Source organism: Ranitomeya variabilis, chromosome 3 (assembly GCF_051348905.1).
Source record: "Ranitomeya variabilis isolate aRanVar5 chromosome 3, aRanVar5.hap1, whole genome shotgun sequence".
In the NCBI taxonomy this organism is placed as follows: domain Eukaryota; kingdom Metazoa; phylum Chordata; class Amphibia; order Anura; family Dendrobatidae; genus Ranitomeya; species Ranitomeya variabilis.
In genome coordinates, this window is record NC_135234.1 from 679,000,331 (window position 1) to 679,024,735 (window position 24,405).

At 42.9% G+C, this 24,405-nt stretch overlaps 1 protein-coding gene across 1 annotated transcript in view; it reads left to right on the forward strand.

Moving 5' to 3' along the window:
- ITGB7 (integrin subunit beta 7) overlaps positions 1–24,405 on the forward strand; it is a 186,001-nt gene that overhangs the window by 106,584 nt on the left and 55,012 nt on the right. Inside the window, exons 3-4 of the mRNA XM_077298022.1 lie at positions 2,269–2,342; positions 21,100–21,301. Of these exons, the coding sequence (XP_077154137.1) occupies positions 2,269–2,342; positions 21,100–21,301 (276 nt within the window). The remainder of the gene's footprint in view (positions 1–2,268; positions 2,343–21,099; positions 21,302–24,405) is intronic.

Here is a 24,405-nt window from a genome sequence, read left to right on the forward strand (position 1 = left end):
TCGTGGTGGAGAAGATTTTGGATTCTCGTATCTCTAGACGGAGGCTTCAGTATTTGGTGAAGTGGAAGGGCTATGGTCAGGAGGATAATTCCTGGGTTGTCGCCTCTGATGTTCATGCGGCCGATTTGGTTTGTGCCTTCCACGCGGCTCGTCCTGATCGCCCTGGGGGTCTTGATGAGGGTTTGGTGACCCCTCCTCAAGGGGGGGGTACTGTTGTGAACTCTGTTTTGGGGCTCCCTCTAGTGGTCACAAGCGGTACTGTGTAGTGTTGTCTTTCTGCAGGTTGGCAGCATCAGCTGGTTCGTTATCCTTGGTTGGTTTCCTATTTAGTTCACCTGGATACTCAGTTCCTTGCCTGCTCTCAATGTATTCAGTGCTCTTCAGATTCCTTGTGACTACCTTGCTCCCAGTCTCTCCAAGACAAGCTAAGTTTTTGTTTGATCATTTTTTGATTATCAGCATTTATTATGTTTTTAGTCCAGCTCGCTAAAATGTGATTTCCTCGCTTGCTGGTTGCTCTAGGGGACTGAGTTTCTCCCCCCCACACCGTTAGTTGGTGCGGGGGTTCTTGAAATCTCAGTGTGGATTTTTTGTAAGGGTTTTTTACTGACCGCACAGACCCCTTTACTATTTTCTGCTATCTAGTATTAGTGGGCCTCATTTGCTAAATCTGTTTTCACCCCTGTGTATGTGCCTTCCTCTTACCTCACCGTTATTATATGTTGGGGGCTTCTATTTCTTTGGGGATTATTTCTCTGGAGGCAAGAGAGGTCTTTCTTTCTCTCTAGGGGTAGTTAGTTCCTCAGGCTGGCTCGAGACGTCTAGGATTTTTAGACACGTTCACCGGCTACTTCTAGTGTGTTTGGATAGGTTCAGATTTGCGGTCAGTCCAGTTGCCACCTCCCTAGAGCTTGTCCTATATGTATGTTACTTAGCTGGAGTAATTTGTGATCCTCAACCACTAAGGATCATAACACATAACGCCTTTTTGTCTGACCAAACAACTCAATCTTGGTTTCATCAGTCCACAGGACCTTCTTCCAAAAAGAAATTGGCTTCTCCAAATGTGCTTTTGCATACCTCAGCCGACTCTGTTTGTGGCGTGCTTGCAGAAACGTCTTCTTTCGCATCACTCCCCCATACAGCTTCTCCTTGTGCAAAGTGCGTTGTATAGTTGACTGACGCACAGTGACACCATCTGCAGCAAGTTGATGCTGCAGCTCTCTGGAGGTGGTCTGAGGATTGTCCTTGACTGATCTCACCATTCTTCTTCTCTGCCTTTCTGATGTTTTTCTTGGCCTGCCACTTCTGGCCTTAACAAGAACTGTACCTGTGTTCTTCCATTTCCTTACTATGTTCCTCACAGTGGAAATTGACAGGTTAAATCTCTTAGACAGCTTTTTGTATCCTTCCCCTGAACAACTATGTTGAATAATCTTTGTTTTCAGATCATTTGACAGTTGTTTTGAGGAGCCCATGATGCCACTCTTCAGAGGAGATTCAAACAGGAGAACAGCTTGCAAGTGGCCACTTTAAGTAGCTTTTCTCATGATTGCATACACCTAGCTATGAAGTTCAAAGCTCAATGAGGTTACAAAACCCAAAAAGTGCTTTAGTAAGTCAGTAAAAAGTAGGTAGGAGTATTTAAAACAAGAAAATGATAAGGGTGCCCATACTTATGCACCTGTCAAATTTTGTTTGAATGCAGATTGCACATTTTCTGTTAGCACAATAAACCTCACTTCAAGGCAGAAACATTACTTTGTCCAACAGTTATTAGATATATGAAACTGAAATAGCTGTTGCAAAAAAAACAATTTTTATAAAACATTAAGCTTAAGATTAATAGGGGCGCCCAAACTTTTTCATATAACTGTACATTGCTAGAATCGGGGTCTCTGTCCTTACTTCATAAGACTATCCATGGCAAAAACCAGCTGGCAAATTCCATTTAAAGCAGAGCTCAGACATCTATGAAATAGTGTCCAAGTACTGACTGTTCAAGGATTGCCTGATCCAAAGTCACAGACTAATAAATGTTTTTGCTTTCGTGTCAGGAGACCTGCGGCCGGTCCGGACATCATCGTTTGTACTCGAACCATGTTTTATAAATGTCTCAATTCGGCCTAAATCAGTTGTCAGTTGGAGAATTTGCACGCTATATAATAATGTATATGACCATCTAGACATGAAATGTAGGTTACTAATATACAGAATGGTCTAATAATGATAATGATTATCATAACCCGGTCTATTTTCCTGTTACAGACATCTGTAAACACACCTTGTCCTGCTCCGACTGCATCAAGTCCCATCCCAGCTGTGTGTGGTGCTCGGCTAAGGTCAGTGCCTCCAATTACCTCCCAGGCAGTAACATCACAGGATTGCATGTCTACTGGTATAACCCCCCATGATTTATTAACATGTAAGAGCCAGAATTGCTGCTCACAGGTATCTTACATTGTGCCTGTTTTACTATGTCATATGTTTGATGGACTATGTGACTGATCTGCAGCCGCTGTGCAGGGTGAAATGAATGAAATATGCTGTTAGTATGTCTTATTTCAATTAACTTCATGGTATAAAAATCAGAAAACAAGTATAAAACCAGGACAAAAAATTTGCACATTCCTTAACTGTCTAAACCCCTCCACTGATATAAGGTCACTTTTATTATTTAACAATGGTTGCTTTATGCACTACATATGTCTACTTCTATTAGAAAATAAATCTATAATATACAGGTTCATAGGAAACAACCTCAGAGTTTGTGCATGTAACGTGTGTTCTGTATGGGCTCAAAGAAAGCCTCAACCCCTTTCAGCCTCCAGCCTGTTTTCACCTTCCTAACCAAGCCAAAATTTTAATTCTGACCAGTGTCACTTTATGAGCTAATAACTCTGTAAAAAGTCAACATATCCCAGTGATTCTGAGACTGTTTGTTTGTGACTAGTGATGAGCGAATATACTCGTTACTCGAGATTTCTCGAGCATGCTCAGGGGCCCTCCGAGTATTTTTTAGTGCTTGGAAATTTAGTTTGGAAATTCCCTAGCAACCAGGCAAACCCCACATGTACTTATACTGGCTAACAGATGTAAATCATTCAGCTGCGGCAAGAAAAACTAAATCTCCGAGCACTAAAAAATACTCGGAGGACACCCGAGCATGCTCTGGAAATCTCGAGTAACGAGTATATTCGCTCATCACTATTCGTGACACATTGTACTTTATGGTAGTGGTCAATTTTTTGGTGTCTATTCGTAAAAGTATTTTGCAATTTTCAAACTTTCAATTTTTATGCCCTTAAACCAGAGAGTTATATCACAAAAAATAAATAATAAATAACATTTACCATATGTCTACTTTACATCAGCTTAATTTTTTAAGCATATTTACTTTTGTTAGGAAGTTAGAAGGGTTAATAGTATATCAGCAATTTCTAATTTTAGCTGCTTGACAGGAATTAAAGCAATGTGGAAGGAAAAAATGAAAATATAACATTTTCACACAAAAATAATGCTTTAGCTCCAAATGTTTCATTTTTACCAAGGTAACAGGAGAACATGGACCCCAAAAAATGTTGTGCAATTTTTCCTGAGTGTGCTGATTCCCCATATGTGGTGATAAACTGTTTGGGTGCATGGCAGGGCTTGGAAGGGAAGGAGGACCATTTAACTTTTGGAGAGCAAATTTTGCTGGAACAGATAGCAGACACAATGTCACATTTGCAGAGCCCCTAATGTGCCTGAACAGTGGAAACCCCCACAAGTGACCCCATTTTGGAAACTACACTCCTCAAGGAATTTATCTAGAGGTGTGCAGAGCACCCTGAACTAACAGGAGTTTCACAGAATTTTGTAACATTGAGCTGTGAAAATGAAAATTAAGATTTTTACCACAAAAATGTTGCATCAGCCCCAAATTTTTCAATATCACGATGGTAGCAGGAGAAAATGGACACCAAACTTTGTTGCCCAATTTCTCCTGCGTACGCTGATTCCCAATGTGTGGTGGAAAACAATTGTTTTGGCACGCTGCTAAGCTCCGAAAAGAAGGCATGATGTTTTTGGTCTGTGGTTAACATGTTGAATTTGCAGAACCCATGATGTGCCTAAACAGTGGAAACTAACCACAAGTAACCCCATTTTGGAATCTACACCCCTCAAAGAATTTATCTAGAGGTGTGGTGAGCACCTTGAACCCGCAGGTACTTCACAGAATTTTATAACCTTGAGCCGTAAAAATTAAAAAATGACATTTTTTTCAACAAAAATGTTGCTTTAGCCCCAAATGTTTCATTTTCACAATGGTAAACAAAAGCAAACAAACTGTACAATTTCTTGCGCAATTTCTTGTGTGCGCACCGATACCCCATATGTGCTCAAAAACTATTTTTGAGGCACAATACAAAGCTCCGAAGGGAAGGAGCGCAATATTATAGTGCAGATTTTGCTGTTATGGTGTGTGGCTACCATGTCACATTTGCAGAGGCCCTGAGGTACCAGAACAGCGGAACCCTTCCATAAATAACCCCTTTTTACATATAACACCCCTCATTGAATTGATCTAAGGGTGCAGTGATCATATTGACACCACAGGTGTGTAACAGAACCTTATACCATTGGGTGGTGAAGAAAAAATAATTACATTACCACAAAAACTTAGATTTAGCCCCAGATTTTACATTTTTCACAGGGGGCTATTAGTAAAAATTGCTCCAAAATGTATCCCACAATTTCTGCTAAACGTAGCAATATGTGTCTGTACAGTACTGCTTAACCACAGAGAGACCCAGGAGGGAAGGGGCACTATATGACTCTTGGAGCACAGATTTTCTAGAATAGTTTGTGGACTCCAAATACAGACCCCCAAAGTTCCAGAACAGCAGAATCACCCCTCAAGTGACTCAGTTTGGAAACTACACCACTTTAGGAATTTATCTTTACATGTAGTGATGATTTTGACTCCACTGGAGTCTTCCAGAAACAAGTAACAATAGATGTTGCTGAGTGAAAATAGCAAATCTGCCAGTGCAGTGCCCAGTATGTTGCAGTGCCCAATACATTGTAGTGCCCGTACATTGTGCCAAGCTCGTACTTCTGGAGACATGCACCCCGTAAATTAAGTGGGCTCTCATCATTACAGTACTGACAAACATGTGGACACTAAATATTGTTTAGGCACACTGGGCTCAGAAGGTAGGGGGCATTTGGATTTAAGAATGCAGAATTCTCTGGGTTTCTTTTGAGGGGAGCCATTTGCCTTTTCCAGAGCCTTTGTGTTACCAGTAACTTGGAAACCCACTATATTTTACTTTAGCAAATGACGGAACTAAGTGGGGGCTTGCTTTCTTTGGGAATTGAGTTGCAGCTTTTATTGGAAACATTTTCCATAACATTTAGGATCACATTTATCCTGCACTCTACCCTGAGCACTTTCATAGGGGTTTCCATCTAAATCTCCAAATGACGTGATTCATATGAAATCTTTGAAGGATGCATTCGCTATAATGAAGCAGCAGAGTTCCTCTGGACTCTGTGGCTTCTGTTCAGTTGTATCCTTTTTTCAGAGGTGCAGAATACTGTGTCCGACTATGCTTTTATGGACACTTAAAAAAATGGACACTGCTGGATTATAGGCCAGACAGCGTCCACAGTGCCTCCATCTGCCTCATTATATGGAATTTTTCCCCGGGGGTTCCGTCTAAATCACGTATTTCAGAGATTTACACAGAAACCCAGGTGTAAGCACTCAGCGTAGAGTGCACAACAAATGTGACAATAAAAACTATTTTTAGGAAAAATATTTGTTTTTGGATTGCTATATTCTGAGCACTATAGCTTTTTTATTTTTTCACTGATGGAATTGTGTGATGGCTTGTTTTTCGCAGTACAAAATTACATTTTCAGTTATACCATTTTTATTTACATTCAACTTTTTGATCGCATTTTATTTCACTTTTTGTTCAACAGTATGATGAAAAAGCATTGTTTTTTGACACATTTTTTACTTATTTCTTTTGCAATGTTCACTAAAAGGGTTAACTAGTGGGATAGTTTTATAGATTGGGTCATTTCGGACCAATATGTGTTCTTTGCTTATTTTTGTTTTTACATAAATATATGTATTTATTGATATAATAGTTTTTTCATTTTTTTGTTCTTTGTTTTGTGATTTTTAAAAAATATTTTTATAGTTTTTAAAAACTTTATTTCTACTTTTTTTTCCCTGTTTCCTGCTCTAAGCAGGAACTTACAGGCCGCCGTACCTGGATGATTCTGTGGTCATCTTTCGGTTACCTTGGAGCCCATTGGCACAACATGATTGCAATCGTGTTGTGCCAATCGGAGCAGAGAAGTATCTCCCTCTCCAAACTATTGACAGCGGCATCAGAGGGGTTAAACTCCCGCGATCGGCGCTAGCACCAATTGTGGGCGTTTCTGCAGTGTGCCAGCTGTAATATATAGCTGACATCCGACAATAATTGCTCAGACTCTGCAAGTGAGCTGACGCGACCGTTGTGCCGTACATGTACGGTAGTTTACAGGAATACACCTGCAGTGGCGCCACGGTGGATGTCGTGAAGGGGTTAAAGAGTATCCGCTGTTTTAATTTTTATTTTAAAAATAAAAAATTCACATTAACAAAAAAAACTTTGCACTATATCTTATCAAAGAAATTTGATTATTTCTCCTCCTGGACTTATCTTACAGTCTTGGTTCATGGGTAAAAGCCATAAAAATTGCATTCAATGAAGACAGATTTTCCCATTACTGAGATAAGAGATGGCAGCTGATGTTTTTAAAATTCTATTGAGAAGGGATTTCCTGAATGCAGACACAGACATTCTGCTGCAAGTTCTCAGGAAACAAGTGTTACAGTTCTCCATAGAGAGAGCACTGTCATCTATCAGCTCAGTAATGGAAAAGTTTATATTCACTGAAAACAGATTTTTCTTCTATGACAGACTCCTCTTGATCAATCCACTAGTAGAAAGAAGCAAATTTCTCTAATAAATTATTATTATTATTATTATTATTATTATTATTATAGTACAAGATTTCTACACTTTAACTTCTATAATACAGATCTATACATAGATCCGTTATATAGTCGTGTGCATAAAACTTTAGAATCGATTTTGACATAATTGATGACAGGGTTTATCACTATGGCAAATGTCTAGAAAAATCCATATAACTGCTTAATTTTAGACATTGTGGTAGCACACAAGGAAACCTACAATATTCATTCTGCCTATTAAAGGCATTGTAGTTAGTAACATATCGCGAGACAAAACTAGAATGTGCAGGTCGTTATTTTTAGGTAATGCTACAAATACAAATACCCTATTATTATTATTATTTATTTATATAGCACCATTAATTCCATGGTGCTGTACATGAGAAAGGGGTTACATACAGGGTTATAGATATCGTTTACAGTAAACAAATTTACAATGACAGACTGGTACAGAGGGGAGAGGACCCTGTCCTTGCGGACTTACATTCTACGGGGTAATGGGGAAGAGACAGAAGGCCGGGGGTGCGGCAGCTCTGGTGGTGGTGAGGTGGCGGCTCCTGTGGTGGTGAGGCGGCAGCTCTGGTGGTGGTGAGGCGGCAGCTCAGGTGGTGGTGAGGCAGCAGCTCGGGTGGTGGTGAGGCGGCAGCTCAGTTGGTGGTGAGGCGTCAGAATGCTTGAAACTCAATACAAAGTATCACCAAAATTCTGACCACCAACTTTCCACTGATTTTAGCACTAACATCCCTCACTTCCAATCAATCTGATTAGGGCAATCATTGTCCACACTTCCCATATTATTAAAACAATTTAAAATTAATTGACTGAGTCGATATTTTGTAAATCTTAATGGCTGGCAAGCAATATTAGATGATTTTATGTATGCTTGACACTTTTAGAGAATCAGGAAAAATTGGAAACTGATAAATCATAGTGATTAGTGCTCTCTTTAGACACAGTTTGGGTCTATTTTGTGGCTGGCTGGACTGCGCCCATGAGGATTTGGGACATTAGGACAGAGGTTTTTTTTATAGTTACCATTGTTATTCAATGGTTTACATCTATTTACATTACATTATCTAAACCATGCTGCCCCTGTATGGTGTTTTTGTACAAGAGTTGAACGCTACCAACATATCGATTAGTATTTCCCTTTTTTGAGAAATGGCTGTGTGGAGTTTCTGAGTCAAAATACTAAACCACAAAACGAACAGACTACTTGGCATCAATGTGTCTGGTACAGGGGATATATTTCTGTCTGCCAGTGCCTGCTTCATTAAACTACACAGTCTTGAGGTTTTCATATCGGAAGTTTACATTTCCTTCTTCTTTGTACATCGTGGGTGAGAAAACCATGGAGAGTTGTAAAGTCAGTGCCATTATTGCTGTGGCCTAGTCTAGAATTATATGTTAAAAGCTTAAAAACTAAGAAGTTTCCGCAAAAGAGATTGCAGATCTGTGACCTCTATTCGAGCTGATTTTTTTATAAGCAGCAAACTGGGCAATTGTCCAAGACTTCCATTTCTTTCAAGGACTTATGGTTTGGACACCCATAATGCAGAGATGCAGAAAATATTTCATTATTCCATGCACTGCAGTAGGCAAACAGACTAGCAAATTACCACGAGCATCCTACAGTTTTATTAAAGGAGGTTGGTCACTACTTTTTTATTGATGGTCTTTTCTTGGGATAGGCCATCGATATCTAATCAGTGGGGTTGTGACACCTGGCACTCCTGCCAATCAGCTGTTACAGCGGCCAAAAGTTCTTAGATGCTGCTGAAACACAGCAGCTCCATCCAAACTATAGTAGCCATGTCTGGGTACTACAGATCCAAACCTTATTCATTTCAATAGGGAGTGCCTGAACACGGCCACTATCGAAATGAAGAGGCTGCTGTGTTCCGCCAGCATCTGAAAACTTCTGTTCCTGATCGGTGGCCTATCCTAAGGATAAGCCATCAATAAAAAAGTAGTGGCAAACCCATTTAAGTTGGTATTATATGGGACCTGAATTGCAGCATTGCATGAGTGCTGTTAGTAGGCAACTTTTGGATACTGCATATTGTTTATGGCATTACCAAAAAAGGGTCCAATAGTGGAACAGCCACCTCCAATCAATATAATAAACTCATATACACCAGAAAAATAACTGGTGAAATACCGAGGCTAAGACAGAAATAGATAAAATAGATATTTTTATTAACAAAGAAAATATAAAATCTCACATAAAACAAGACAAGGGAGTTTCCCAAAATACGAAATGACTGATGGTCACACACATGCAGGAATCAAATAACCATAGGAGTACACAGATTCAAAAAAAGGTATACAGGTAAGTCATATATTGCCCATTTGGATAAAGTGCATCATGCAAAAAAATATATTACTATCATTACAAATAGGGCAAGGCAAAACGAATTTACCAACTACAAGGGACTATCTTGAACCAGGATGTTGAAGCCATTTGAGGAAGCCAATATGGCGAAACGGCGCTGTCGGGGTCACTGATGGTCTCTCTTATGTAAGTAATAACATTCACATGCTGGGGTACAGTTATCTTTTATTGCACTTTAGATCCTAGTCCTTTTTGATTGCTGGTCTGTTTGCAATATGCATTTTTTGTACAGCACGGAGCACTTTTTATATAATGCCGGTTACTATTGCTGCTACTCCATATAGTCAAGAAGCATATTTGCACAGTACTATGCACTTTATTTATATATATCAGGTTAGGACACACCTAGTGTTTATATATACGTAAATATAACATCCTGGTTCAAGATAGTCCCTTGTAGTTGGTAAATTCGTTTTGCCTTGCCCTATTTGTAATGATAGTAATATATTTTTTTGCATGATGCACTTTATCCAAATGGGCAATATATGACTTACCTGTATACCTTTTTTTGAATCTGTGTACTCCTATGATTATTTGATTCCTGCATGTGTGTGACCATCAGTCATTTCGTATTTTGGGAAACTCCCTTGTCTTGTTTTATGTGAGATTTTATATTTTCTTTGTTAATAAAAATATCTATTTTATCTATTTCTGTCTTAGCCTCGGTATTTCACCAGTTATTTTTCTGGTGTATATGAGTTTATTATATTGTTTATGGCAGTATTATTATGGCATATAATAATAAAGGGAATAAAGGGAACACTAAAATACCACATCTTAGAATGAAATCTGAGTGGAATATTCCAGTAGCGAATCTTTATTCATTATATAGTGGAATGCGTTAACAACAATAAAACATAAAAATGATCAATGTAAATCAAAATTAATATCCTATGGAGGTCTGGATTTGGAATGATATTCAAAATCAAAGTGAAAAATCTAATTACAGGTTGATCCAAATTCAATGGAAATGCCTCAAGACAGGGAAATGACGCTCAGTAGTGCTCAGTAGTGTTTGTGGCCTCCATGTGCCTGTATGACCTCCCTACAATGCCTAGGCATGGTCCTGATGAAGTGGCGGATGTTCTGAGGGATCTCCTCCCAGACCTGGATTAAAGCATCAGTCTACTCCTGCACAGTCTGTGGTGCAACGTGTCATTGATGGATGGAACGAGACATAATGTCCCAGATGTGCTTGATTGGATTCAGTCCAGGGAAAGGGCAGGCCAGTCCATAGCATCAATGTCTTAATCATGCAAGAACTGCTGACACACTTCAGCCACTTGAGGCCTAGCATTGTCATGCATCAGAAGCAACCCAGGGCCACCTGCATCTGCATATAGTCTCACAATGAGTCTGAGGATTTTATTCAGGTACCTAATGACAGTCAGGGTACCTCTGGCTAGTACAAAGAGGGCTTTGCCAAACTGGTCAAATCACCCTGCACAGTGTTGAGCTGCAAGCACAACACCCACTTATGAGCGTTGGACCCTCATACCACCCTTATGGAGTCTGTGTCACGGGGGAACTAGGTGAGCGAAAGCTAATAACCCGGGCCCCTGCAATTTCCCTCAGACTAGGGAAATCCTGACTGACCCTCTACCTGGAGTTTACACTGATGGTGTGCATGTCCAGGCCTCGAACCTCACCCTGTCTCCTGTTTCAACCCTAGGCTGAAACCTTTGCCCACCACCCAGTGAAGAGGTAACACACCAATACCCACAGTTAGCACAGACAAGGATAAAGGAAAATATACACCACGCCGCAGTCACTCAGGAATACACTATAAATGTGCAGGGCAAAATAAATACAAATATAGGAAGGAGTAAATAAGACTAAGGAAAATACACCACCAGCAACGAATCTCCAACAACCAGCTCTCCACTCCAGACCGAGATAACACCGCACAAGACAGAAGCTATAATCGGCGACGCCCAATGATCAGGAGAACTATTTAAAGGCAATGGGCATGGCCCAGCTTCCAATCCGAGGATCAGGTAAATTAACCCCGGAACAGCTAGATAAAATCTAGCCGACGCCAGTGAGCAAATAGTGGTCAAAAGCGTAATTACCGCTGTCTGTCGAACGACCTGGTCTGAACAGCGTCCGACATGACAGTACCCCGCCTTCTACGAGGGACCCCAGGGCCCTCACGGCTTATAGGACCCGGCTTGTCTGGATGGCGACGATGAAAAAACCTGACCAGCCGATCCGCATGAATATCTGAGGCTGGTACCCAGGACCTCTCCTCAGGCCCATAACCACGCCAGTGTACCAAGTACTGTAAAGTGTGACGCACTACACGAGAGTCAACCACCTTGGAGACTTCAAACTCCAAATTACCATCCACCAATACTGGAGGTGGCATAGGCGCCGCATCCACAGAACCCACCACCTTCTTTAGAAGAGACCTGTGGAACACGTTGTGTATCTTATACACCCTAGGGAGCTCCAATCGGTACGCTACTGGGTTAATGACGGCGGTGACCCTAAATGGACCAATAAACCGTGGACCCAATTTAAGGGACGGTATTTTGAGTCTTATGTTTTTTATGGATAACCACACCCAGTCATCCACACTCAGGTCCGGACCTGGCACACGCCTACTGTCAGCCACACGTTTGTACCTAGCACCCACACTCAACAGGCGCTGTTTAACTCTCCTCCAGACTGATGACAATTGTGCTCCTAACTGATCCTCCTCCGGAACGCCGGAAGAGCCCCTCTGACTCAAGGTACAAAATTGAGGATGTAGCCCGTAAACACAAAAAAACGGAAACTCCCCAGACGACTCCTGGCGGTGATTATTGATGGCAAACTCAGCCAAAGGAAGAAAAGTAGATCACTCCTCCTGGTTATCAGAGACAAAGCAGCGTAGGTACTGTTCCAAATTTTGGTTCACACGCTCAGTCTGACCATTTGACTGAGGATGGAACGCCGAAGAATGAGACAACTTGATCCCCAGCCGTGAGCAAAATGCTTTCCAAAATTTTGCCACAAACTGAGACCCCCTATCAGACACGATGTCAGATGGAACCCCATGAAGTCTGACCACCTCCTGCACAAATACCTGAGCCAGAGTCTTAGCGTTAGGCAACGAAGGCAAAGACACAAAGTGCGACATTTTAGAAAACCGATCAACAATCACCAAGATGACCGTGTTCCCAGCTGATGAGGGCAAATCAGTGATGAAATCCATGGAGATTTCCGTCCATGGCTTACTAGGTACTTCAAGAGGAAGTAGTGTGCCAACAGGACAGGAGCGGGGCGTCTTAGCCCTAGCGCACGTGGTGCAAGCTGACACGTATGAGACCACGTCCTGTCGGATCTTGGGCCACCAAAACCGACGAGACACCAACTCCAAGGTACCTCTAACCCCTGGGTGGCCAGCCAGGACAGCATCATGATGCTCCGCCAAAACCTTTAAGCGGAGATGAAGCGGTACAAAAGATTTGTTGATGGGAAGCTCAGATGGTACCTCCTCCTGAGCCTCGGCAATCTCAGGCTCAACCTCGGTAGTGAGAGCCGAAACCACAACACCCTTTTGGAGGATGGGTACTGGATCTTCCCGAGGTTCACCCCCCGGAAAACACCTGGACAGAGCATCCGCCTTAGTGTTTTTAGACCCCGGTCTGTAAGTGACAACAAAATTGAACCGCGTGAAAAACAATGCCCAGCGAGCCTGCCTGGGGGAGAGACGCTTGGCTGACTCCAAATACAGCAGATTCTTATGATCGGTAATAACAGTAACCTGATGTACCGACCCCTCCAAGAAGTGTCGCCATTCCTCTAAGGCCAACTTGATTGCCAACAACTCCCTGTTGCCGATATCGTAGTTACGTTCGGCGGACGACAGTTTCTTGGAGAAATAGGCGCACGGACGCAAACCACTCAAAGATGAGCCTTGAGATAGTACCGCCCCCACACCAACCTCAGACGCATCGACTTCCACAACAAAGGGTTTTGATACGTCTGGCTGCACAAGAATGGGGGCTGAAACAAAACTGTTCTTAAGAAATTCAAATGCGCGCACAGCAGCCTCAGGCCAAACGGAGAAATTGGTACCCTTTTTAGTCATGTCAGTTAGTGGTTTAGCAATGATGGAAAAATCCTTGATAAATTTCCTATAGTAGTTAGAAAACCCAAGGAACCGCTGAAGTGCTTTCAGGTTATCAGGACGTTCCCAATGCAGCACCGCTTGCACCTTAGCGGCGTCCATTTTAAAACCAGAAGCAGACACAATATAACCCAAGAAAGGCAACTCTTGAACAGAAAATACACATTTCTCAAGTTTAGCATACAGCTTATTCTCTCTGAGAAGCTGTAACACCTGCCTGACATGATTTAAATGAGCATCACGGTCGCAAGAATATATGAGGATGTCATCTAGGTACACGATAACGAATTTCCCCAAAACATGCGAGAATACATCATTGATGAAATGTTGGAACACTGCAGGTGCGTTAGTCAACTCAAAAGGCATCACCAAATTTTCAAAATGACCCTCAGGGGTATTAAAAGCCGTCTTCCACTCATCACCTTGACGGACTCTTATGAGGTTGTACGCCCCCCTGAGGTCAAGCTTGGTAAACCACTTAGCACCCGCCACCTGGTTGAACAAATCTGGTATCAGTGGCATCGGGTATGGATCACGAACCGTAATCTGGTTCAACTCCCTGAAATCCAAACACGGGCGTAATCCGCCATCTTTCTTCTTCACGAAGAAGAACCCTGCTGCCACCGGCGAGGATGACGGCCTGATGTGCCCTTTGCTCAAGCTTTCAGCAATATAATCTTTTAACGCTTGTCTCTCCGGACCGGAGATGTTAAACGTCCTTGCTTTAGGCAACTTGGCCCCTGGTTTAAACCTGATAGAACAGTCATAGGGACGATGTGGCGGCAACTCTGAACAACCCTTTTCAGAGAACACATCCACAAAATCCAGAAGTGACTCCGGAACGCTTGAAGTCACCGCAGTCACACATGTGGCCAGGCAATTTTCCTGGCAGAACTCGCTCCACTGAATTATGTCCTGAGTTTTCCAGTCAATTACCGGGTTGTGCATGGACAACCAAGGAAAACCCAAAACCACCTGAGCAGGAAGATTCCTGAGCACCTTACATGTAACCCACTCGGAATGTAGAACCCCAATGTGGAGTTTCACCTCAGACACAAATTCAGTAATCTCCCCCTGAGAGAGAGGAGCAGCATTGATGGTGACCACGCGGATTGGATGAGACAGTTTTTCAATCCTAAAACCTGCTGTGCGCGCAAACTCCTCATTCAATGAGATTTGTGGCTGAACCACTATCCACAAAAACAGTAATTGGAAGCTCACTGCCAGCGATAAAAATCTTAGCAGGGAGCATGCATTGAGAAACCACCATGGAGGATATACATAAGCTCAGATTGGTCTCCTCCACACCCTCTGAGCTTAGAAGTTTTCCGCCGTTGCGTTTTTCTTAGACAGCAGAGGACAGATGTTAATAAAATGACCAGTTTTACCACAGTAAAAACAGGCTCCCTGCTTCCTGAGCTCAGGGGCTCGACGCTTCACATGTGACACCCCTGCGATTTGCATAGGCTCCGTGGGCTCACCTGCAGCAACCTCATGTGAACCTAAACCCTCTCCCATAGGCGGTGTCTCATGCTCCCCCTGACGCAAACGGCGATCAATGCGGACAACCAGACTCATAGAGGAATCTAGAGAAGCAGGAGTCTCGTACATCAGAAGAGCTTTTTTAACCCTTCCAGAAACCCCATGAATAAACTGACTCCGCAATGCTGGATCATTCCATTGTGTATCGATCGCCCAGCGACAAAATTCAGAACAGTAATCCTCTGCAACTCGCTCCCCCTGGCGAATAGTGCGTATCTTAGATTCTGCTAGAGCCATTCTGTCAGGTTCATCATAGATTTTCCCAAGAGAGGAAAAAAAACTCTCCACAGAGTCAAATGCAGCAGAATCAGATGGCAAAGAAAACGCCCATGCTTGGGGATCCCCGCTTAACAATGACAACACCAGGCCCACACGCTGAGCCTCATTACCCGAGGAGATCGGGCGCATACGGAAATATAGTTTGCAAGCTTCACGAAAAGAAACAAATTTACTGCGTTCCCCAGCAAATTTTTCAGGCAAAGGGAATTTAGGCTCAGCAACTCTTCCTGTCACTCCAGCTTGCACATTAGATACTGCTAGTCCCTGTTGCTGAACTGCCCCCCTCAACTCAGTGACCTGTAGGGACAGCGCCTCCAACTGGCGGGTTATGGAAGTCATGGGATCCATGACAAAAGAAAAAAAAACGAAACCCCTTTTTTTTTTCTTTTTTGTTGTTGAGCCGATTATAATGTCACGGGGGAACTAGGTGAGCGAGAGCTAATAACCCAGGCCCCTGCAATTTCCCTCAGACTAGGGAAATCCTGACTGACCCTCTACCTGGAGTTTACACTGATGGTGTGCATGTCCAGGCCTCGAACCTCACCCTGTCTCCTGTTTCAGCCCTAGGCTGAAACCTCCGCCCACCACCCAGTGAAGAGGTAATACACCAATACCCACAGTTAGCACAGACAAGGATAAAGGAAAATATACACCACGCCGCAGTCACTCAGGAATACACTGTAAATGTGCAGGGCAAAATAAATACAAATATAGGAAGGAGTAAATAAGACTAAGGAAAATACACCACCAGCAACGAATCTCCAACAACCAGCTCTCCACTCCAGACCGAGATAACAACGCACAAGACAGAAGCTATAATCGGCGACGCCCAATGATCAGGAGAACTATTTAAAGGCAATGGGCATGGCCCAGCTTCCAATCCGAGGATCAGGTAAATTAACCCCGGAACAGCTAGATAAAATCTAGCCGACGCCAATGAGCAAATAGTGGTCAAAAGCGTAATTACCGCTGTCTGTCGAACGACCTGGTCTGAACAGCGTCCGTCATGACAGTCTGTTTCTGATAGTTTCAGCAGACAAATGGATGTCAGTGGCCTGCTGGAGGTCATTTTGCAGGATTCTGGCACTGCTCCTCCTGTTCCTCCGTGCTTAAAGAAGGAGGTAGCGGTCCTGCTGCTGGGTTGTTGTCCTCCTATGGCCCCCTCCATGTCTCCTGGTGTACTGGCCTGTCTCCTGATATCTGCTCCATGCTCTGGACACTGTGCTGACAGACACAGTTTCCCTTCTTGCCACAGCTCTCACTGATGTGCCATCTTGGATGAGGTGCACTACCTGAGCAATCTCTGGGAGTTGTATACACCACCCCATGTTACTGTACAGTACCTCTAGGGGTGAGAACAAAATTCAAAAGTGACCAAAACAATAGCCAAAAAGGATGAGAACAGAGAAATGGTCTGTGGTCACCACCTGCAGAACCTCTCCTTTATATAGGGGTTATCCTGCTAATTGGCTATCATTTCTAACTGTTGTCTGGGGTCCTCCTGTCAGCGCTCAGACCGTGTGCTGCACGCTGCATCACATTGGTCTGCATGGCTGTTGTCCCAGAAGGAAGCCTCTTATAAAGATAATGTACTCAAACACTTTGCTGAAGACAAGCAGAGTAAGGACATGGATTACTGGAACCATGTCCTGTGGTCTGATGAGACCAAGATAAATTTATTTGGTTCAGATGGGGTCAAACGTATGTGGCTGCAACCAGGGGATGAGTACAAAGACAAGTGTGTCTTGCCTACAGTCAAGCATGGTGGTGGGAATTTCATGGTTTAGGGCTGCATGAGTGCTTCCGGCAGTGGGGAGCTACAGGTCATTGAGGGAACCATGAATGCTAACATGTACTGTTACATACTGAAGCAGAGCTTGATCCACTCCCTTTGGAAACTTGGTCACGAGGCAGTATCCAACGTATCGACCCCAAACACACCTCCAAGATGACCACTGCCTTGATAAAGAAATTGAGGGTAAAGGTGCTGGACTGGCCAAGCATGTCTCCAGATCTAAACCCTACTGAGCATTTGTGGTGCAAGCAGAAGGTAGCATAGTAACATAATAACATAGTTATTAAGGTTGAAGGAAGACTTTAAGTCCATGTAGTTCAATCCATAGCCTAACCTAACATGCCCTAACATGTTGATCCAGAGGAAGGCAAAAAAAAAACCCATGTGGCAAAGAGTAAGCTCCACGTTGGGGAAAAAAATTCCGTCCCGACTCCACATACGGCAATCAGACTAGTTCCCTGGATCAACGCCCTATCAAGGAATCTAGTATATATAACCTGTAACATTATACTTTTCAAGAAAGGCATCCAGTCCCCTCTTAAATTTTAGTAATGAATCACTCATTACAACCTCATACGGCAGAGAGTTCCATAGTCTCACTGCTCTTACAGTAAAGAATCCGTGTCTGTTATTATGCTTAAACCTTCTTTCATCCAGACGTAGAGGATGCCCCCTTGTCCCTGTCTCAGGTCTATGATTAAAAAGATCATCAGAAAGGTCTTTGTACTGTCCCCTCATATATTTATACATTAAAATAAGATCACCCCTTAGCCTTCATTTTTCCAAGCTAAATAGCCCCAAGTGTAATAATCTATCTTGGTATTGCAGACCCCCCAGTCCTCTAATAACCTTGGTCGCTCTTCTGTGCACCCGCTCTAGTTCAGCTATGTCTTTCTTATACACCGGAGACCATAACTGTACACAGTATTCTAAGTGTGGTCGAACTAGTAACTTGTATAGAGGTAAAATTATGTTCTCCTCATGAGCATCTATGCCTCTTTTAATGCATCCCATTATTTTATTTGCCTTTGTAGCAGCTGCCTGACACTAGCCACTAAATGTGAGTTTGTCATCCACCCATACACCGAGGTCTTTTTCATTGACGGTTTTGCCCAGAGTTTAAGAATAAAGCACATAGTTATACATCTTATTACTTCTACCCAAGTGCACGACCTTACATTTCTCCCCATTAAAGCTCATTTGCCATTTATAAGCCCAAGCTTCTAGTTTACATAAAGCATCATGTAAAAAAAAATTGTGCTCCTCTGTATTGATTACCCTGCAGAGTTTAGTGTCATCTGCAAATATTGAAATTCTGCTCTGTATGCCCCCTACATTAATATGTTAAAAAGAAGAGGGCCCAATACTGACCCCTGTGGTACCCTACTGCTAACCGCGACCCAGTCCGAGTGTGCTCCATTAATAACCACCCTTTGTTTCCTATCCCTGAGCCAGCTCTTAACCCACTTACACATATTTTCCTCTATCCTCATTATTCTCATTTAATGTATCAACCTTTTGTGTGGCACCGTATGAAAAGCTTTTGAAAGTCCATATACACTACGTCCACTGGGTTCCCTTGGTCCAGTCCAGAACTTACCTCTTCATAGAAATTGATCAGATTAGTCTGACAGGAACGGTCCCTAGTAAACCCATGCTGATATTGGGTCATGAGGTTATTCCTCTTCAGATACTCCAGTATAGCATCTCTTAAGGTACCTTCACACGAAGCGACGCTGCAGCGATAGCGACAACGATGCCGATCGCTGCAGCGTCGCTGTTTGATCGCTGGAGAGCTGTCACACAGACCGCTCTCCAGCGACCAACGATGCCGAGGTCCCCGGGTAACCAGGGTAAACATCGGGTTGCTAAGCGCAGGGCCGCGCTTAGTAACCCGATGTTTACCCTGGTTACCAGCGTAAAAGTAAAAAAAACAAACAGTACATGCTCACCTGCGCGTCCCCCAGCGTCTGCTTCCTGACACTGACTGAGCTCCGGCCCTAACAGCACAGCGGTGACGTCACCGCTGTGCTTTCACTTTCACTTTAGGGCCGGCTCTCAGTAAGTGTCAGGAAGCAGACGCTGGGAGACGCGCAGGTGAGTATGTACTGTTTGTTTTTTTTACTTTTACGCTGGTAACCAGGGTAAACATCGGGTTACTAAGCGCGGCCCTGCGCTTGGTAACCCGATGTTTACCCTGGTTACCAGTGTAAAACATCGCTGGTATCGTTGCTTTTGCTTTCAAACACAACGATACACGGCGATCGGACGACCAAATAAAGTTCTGGACTTTATTCAGCGACCAGCGACATCACAGCAGGATCCTGATCGCTGCTGCGTGTCAAACGAAACGATATCGCTAGCCAGGACGCTGCAACGTCACGGATCGCTAGCGATGTCGTTTCGTGTGAAGGTACCTTAAGAATGCCCTCCAGGATTTTACCCACAGTAGAGGTTAAGCTTACTGGTCTATAATTTCCTGTTATTATGGAGTCTTTAAAGATTAAAAATAATGGTCTATCAATGACTGTACTTAATTCCTGCAGTACTCAGGTGTGTATCCCATCCGGGCCCGGAGATTTGTCAACTTTAGTGATTTTTAGACGCTGCAGTACTTCCTGCTGGTTTAAGCAGGTGACATTTAATGGGGAATTTTTGTTATCACTAGTCATTTTGTCTGCCATGGGATTTTCTTGTGTAAGTCCTGATAAAAAAAAAGTCATTTAGCATATTGGCTTTTTCCTCATCCTCATCCACCATTTCACCCAGACTTTATTTTTAAGGGGGCCAGCACTATCATTTTTTATTGTCTTACTATTTATGTAGTTAAAGAATATTTTGGGATTATTTTTACTCTCTCTGGCAATGAGTCTCTCTGTCTCAATCTTTGCTGCCTTGATTTGCTTTTTACAGAATTTATTTAATTTTCTGTATTTATTTAATGCCTCCTCACTACCTACTTCCTTTAATTCTCTAAATGCTTTTCTTTTGTCACTTATTGCGCCCCTTACAACTCTATTTAGCCATATTGGTTTCCTCCTATTTCTAGTATGTTTATTCCCATACGGTATACACTGAGCACAGGTCCTATTCAGCATGCTAATAAACATCTCCCATTTTCTTTGTGTATTTTTATGTCTCAGGATATCATCCCAGTTAATTGCACCAAGATCATCTCTCATCCGTTGGAAATTTGCCCTCCTGAAGTTTAGTGTCCTTGTAGCGCCTCTACTACACATCTTATTAAAGGATACATGAAAACTTATTATTTTGTGATCACTATTACCCAAGTGACCCCCAACCCTTATATTTGATATGCGGTCTGGCCTGTTGGTTAATATTAGGTGGAGGAGCGCAAGGTCTCTAACATCCACCAGCTCCGTGATGTCGTCAGGGAGGACTGGAAGAGGATTCTAGCTGGTGGCACTTGCACAGATTGAAAGCATTGTTTGCCAGGAGATGCTACTGCGCAAGCGCTGCCACCAGCGCATTTTGTTACAGCAAAAAAAATTGCCTTCAGCAAAATGGCGTCGGCATCTGTCGGCAAGCGATAGATGCTACTGTGCAGGTGCTGCTGCCGGCACCATTTTGCTGTAGCTACATTTTATTTTTGTAAAGACCACAAGCACAGTATTTAAAATAGGAGGCAGGTCACTGAAGGTTTAGGGACTTGTTATTTAAGTGCACAAGGATTACAATGAGCCAAAGCACCAAAAAAAAGACCCATCCACAGCCCCTCCCACAGCCCGGCCCCAAAGCACAAGAACCACGAGAACCTCATTAACTCAAAACTGCAAACAAAGATTAAACAAAAACCACAAGATGGATTTCTTCAACCCAGGAATCATTTTAATCAATGTAACAGCGCCAACGTGACAATGCCTGAAGTTTTCTTAGCAATATCCTAATGACAGGTTCACTTTAATAAAGTTTTGATGATTTTGCAGACTTTCACAGAAGGAGGCGAGTCCGAAGGTTCTCGATGTGCTACCCGTCTAGAGCTCCTTCGGCGTGGATGTGATGAAGAACACGTGATAGAACCCAAAGGGCTTGTTCAGTTTCTTAAGGACGAGCCATTGAGTGACAATGCTGATGAAGGCACTGTCACACAACTAGCTCCACAGAAGGTCTCTGTCAAACTGCGACTTGGTGAGATGACTATTATATACATTTCTTACTGGCTATGCATTGATTATACTGTATATGAATAGATCAGGGGCAGGCATACCATTGGTGCAACCTGTGCAGCTGCACATGGGCCCAAGAGGTAAGGGGATCCATTTTCATCTACAAAGCAGTAAGCAACTTTTGTCACTTACACAAAGAGGGGCCCATATACTATTCATGCACAGAGGCCCTTTTATCTCCATCTCCGCCACTGGAATAAATGGGAAATAAAACGGACAATTATTCTATAATGTAAATGGGATTTCTAGTCCTATTTTGTGAAGAATATCTGTATCTGAGAAAAATCTATTTTATGTACAGTGGCATGTAAAAGTTTTTGCACCCCTGGTCAAAAAATTACTGTTATTGTGAACAGTTAAGCAAATTGAAGATTAAATTATTTCTAAAAGGCCTACTGTTAAAGATGACACATTACCTTTTTATTTTAGGCAAAAAAAAATTGTCATTTTTTACATTTTAAAAAATACAAAAAGGAAAATGGGCCAATGCATAATTTTGGGCACCCTTGGAGATGTGTGCGCTCAGATAACTTTGACTAAGGTTTCAGACCTTAATTAACCTGTTAGGGTTATGGTTTGTTCACTTCCATCATTATGAAACGCTAGGTGATACAAATGTCCCAGCTTTATAAAACCTTCTCTAGCTTTGTGCCAAAAAACAGCAGCCATGGGTTCTTCTAAGGAGCTGCCTAGCACTCTGAAAATTAAAATGGTGGAGGCTCACAAAGCAGGAGAAGGCTGTAAGAAGATAGAAAAGCATTTTCAAGTTGTCCTTTCCTCAGTTTAAAATGCAATTAAGAAATGGCAGTTATTAGGAACAGTGGAGGTCAATATAAGGTCTGGAAGACCAAGCAAAATTTCAGTGAGAGCTGCTCATACGATTACTAGAGAGGCAAATTAGAACCTCCACGTGACTGCAAAAGACCTTCAGATAGATTTAGTAGACTCTGGAGTTGTGGTACATTGTTCTAGTGTTCATAGACACCTGCAAAAATATGGACTTCATGAAAGAGTAATGAGAAGAAAACCTCTCCTGTGTACTCACCATCAAATTCAGCATCATAAGTATGCAAAGAACATCTAAACAAGCCTGATGCATTTTAGAAACAAGTCCTGTGGATCGATGAGGTTAAAATAGAACTCTTTGGCCGCAATGATCAAAAGTATGTGTGGAGAGAAAAGGGCACAGAATTTCAGGAAAAGAACATCTCGCCAACCATCAAGCATGGAGGTGGGTTAATCATGCTTTGGGGTTCTGTTGCAACCAATGACAGGGGGAACATTTTAAGGGTAGAGGGAAGAATGGATTCAATGAAATTTAAAGAAATTCTCGAGGTACACATAACAACATATGTGTTGTGATACTAGTGGTAGAGGATCTCAAATGTACAAACTAAGTCTGCTAACACAAAAACTAGCTCATAGGGAGGTGGTAACTAGGCTGACCGAATATCTGATCCTAGCACACAACTAACAGTAGCCAGGGAACGTACCTACGTTGATTCTAGACGTCTCGCACCAGCCGGAGAACTAACTAACCCTTTCAGAGAAAATAAGACCTCACTTGCCTCCAGAGATGGGACCCCAAAGATGAAATATAAGCCCCCAACAAATAATAACGGTGAGGTAAGAAGAAAATACAAACGTAAGTATGAACTAGATTTAGCAAAGTGAGGCCCACTAAATAATAGCAGAAAATAGAAAGAGAACTTATTCGGTCAGCAAAAAAACCCTATCAAAATATCCACGCTGAAAATCCAAGAACCCCCGCACCGACTAACGGTGCAGGGGGAGAATATCAGCCCCCTAGAGCATCCAGCAAAAATCAGAATCACATTGTAACTAGCTGGAACAAAATATCAGAAATGCGGATAAACAAAAATAAGAAAGCAGGACTTAGCTTACCTTGCAAAAAGCAGGAGACAGGAGCCAAAAGACTAGACTGGTAACATCGATTCCAGGCACCATACTGAGTTTCCAGGAAGACTAAATAGGAACACCCAGGCCAAACGACCCAGGTGAGTAAAAACCTGGAGACAGACAATCCAAGTGTCATACCGCAAGAGAACACAAGAGGGAGCCAAGAAATACAATTCACAACAGTACCCCCCCTTTAAGGAGGGGACACCGAACCCTCACCACGACCACCAGGACGATCAGGATGAGCCGCGTGAAAAGCACGAACCAAATCGGCCGCATGAATATCAGAGGCGACCACCCAGGAATTATCCTCCTGACCATAGCCCTTCCATTTGACCAGATACTGAAGCCTCCGTCTAGAGAGACGAGAATCTAAGATCTTCTCCACCACGTACTCCAACTCACCCTCAACCAAGACCGGAGCAGGAGGGTCAACCGCAGGAACCACAGGTACAACATACTGCCGCAACAAAGACCTATGGAACACATTGTGAATGGCAAATGACACAGGAAGATCCAAACGAAAAGAAACTGGATTAAGGATTTCCAAAATTCTATACGGACCAATAAAGCGAGGCTTAAACTTAGGAGAGGAAACCTTAAGAGGGACATACCGAGAAGACAACCAAACCAAATCCCCAACACGAAGTCGGGGACCCACACCGCGGCGGCGGTTGGCAAAACGCTGAGCCTTCTCCTGTGACAATTTCAAGTTGTCCACCACATGACTCCAAATCCGCTGCAATCTATCCACCACGGAATCCACCCCAGGACAGTCAGAAGATTCAACATGCCCCGAGGAGAAACGAGGATGAAAACCAGAATTGCAGAAAAATGGCGAAACCAAAGTAGCGGAACTAGCCCGATTATTGAGGGCAAACTCAGCCAATGGCAAAAAGGTCACCCAATCATCCTGATCCGCAGAAACAAAACATCTCAAGTAAGCCTCCAGCGTCTGATTAGTTCGCTCCATTTGGCCATTAGTCTGAGGATGAAAGGCAGATGAGAATAATAAATCAATGCCCATCTTAGCACAAAAAGATCGCCAGAACCTGGACACAAACTGGGACCCTCTGTCAGACACGATATTCTCAGGAATGCCATGCAAACGAACCACGTTCTGAAAGAATAAAGGAACCAGATCGG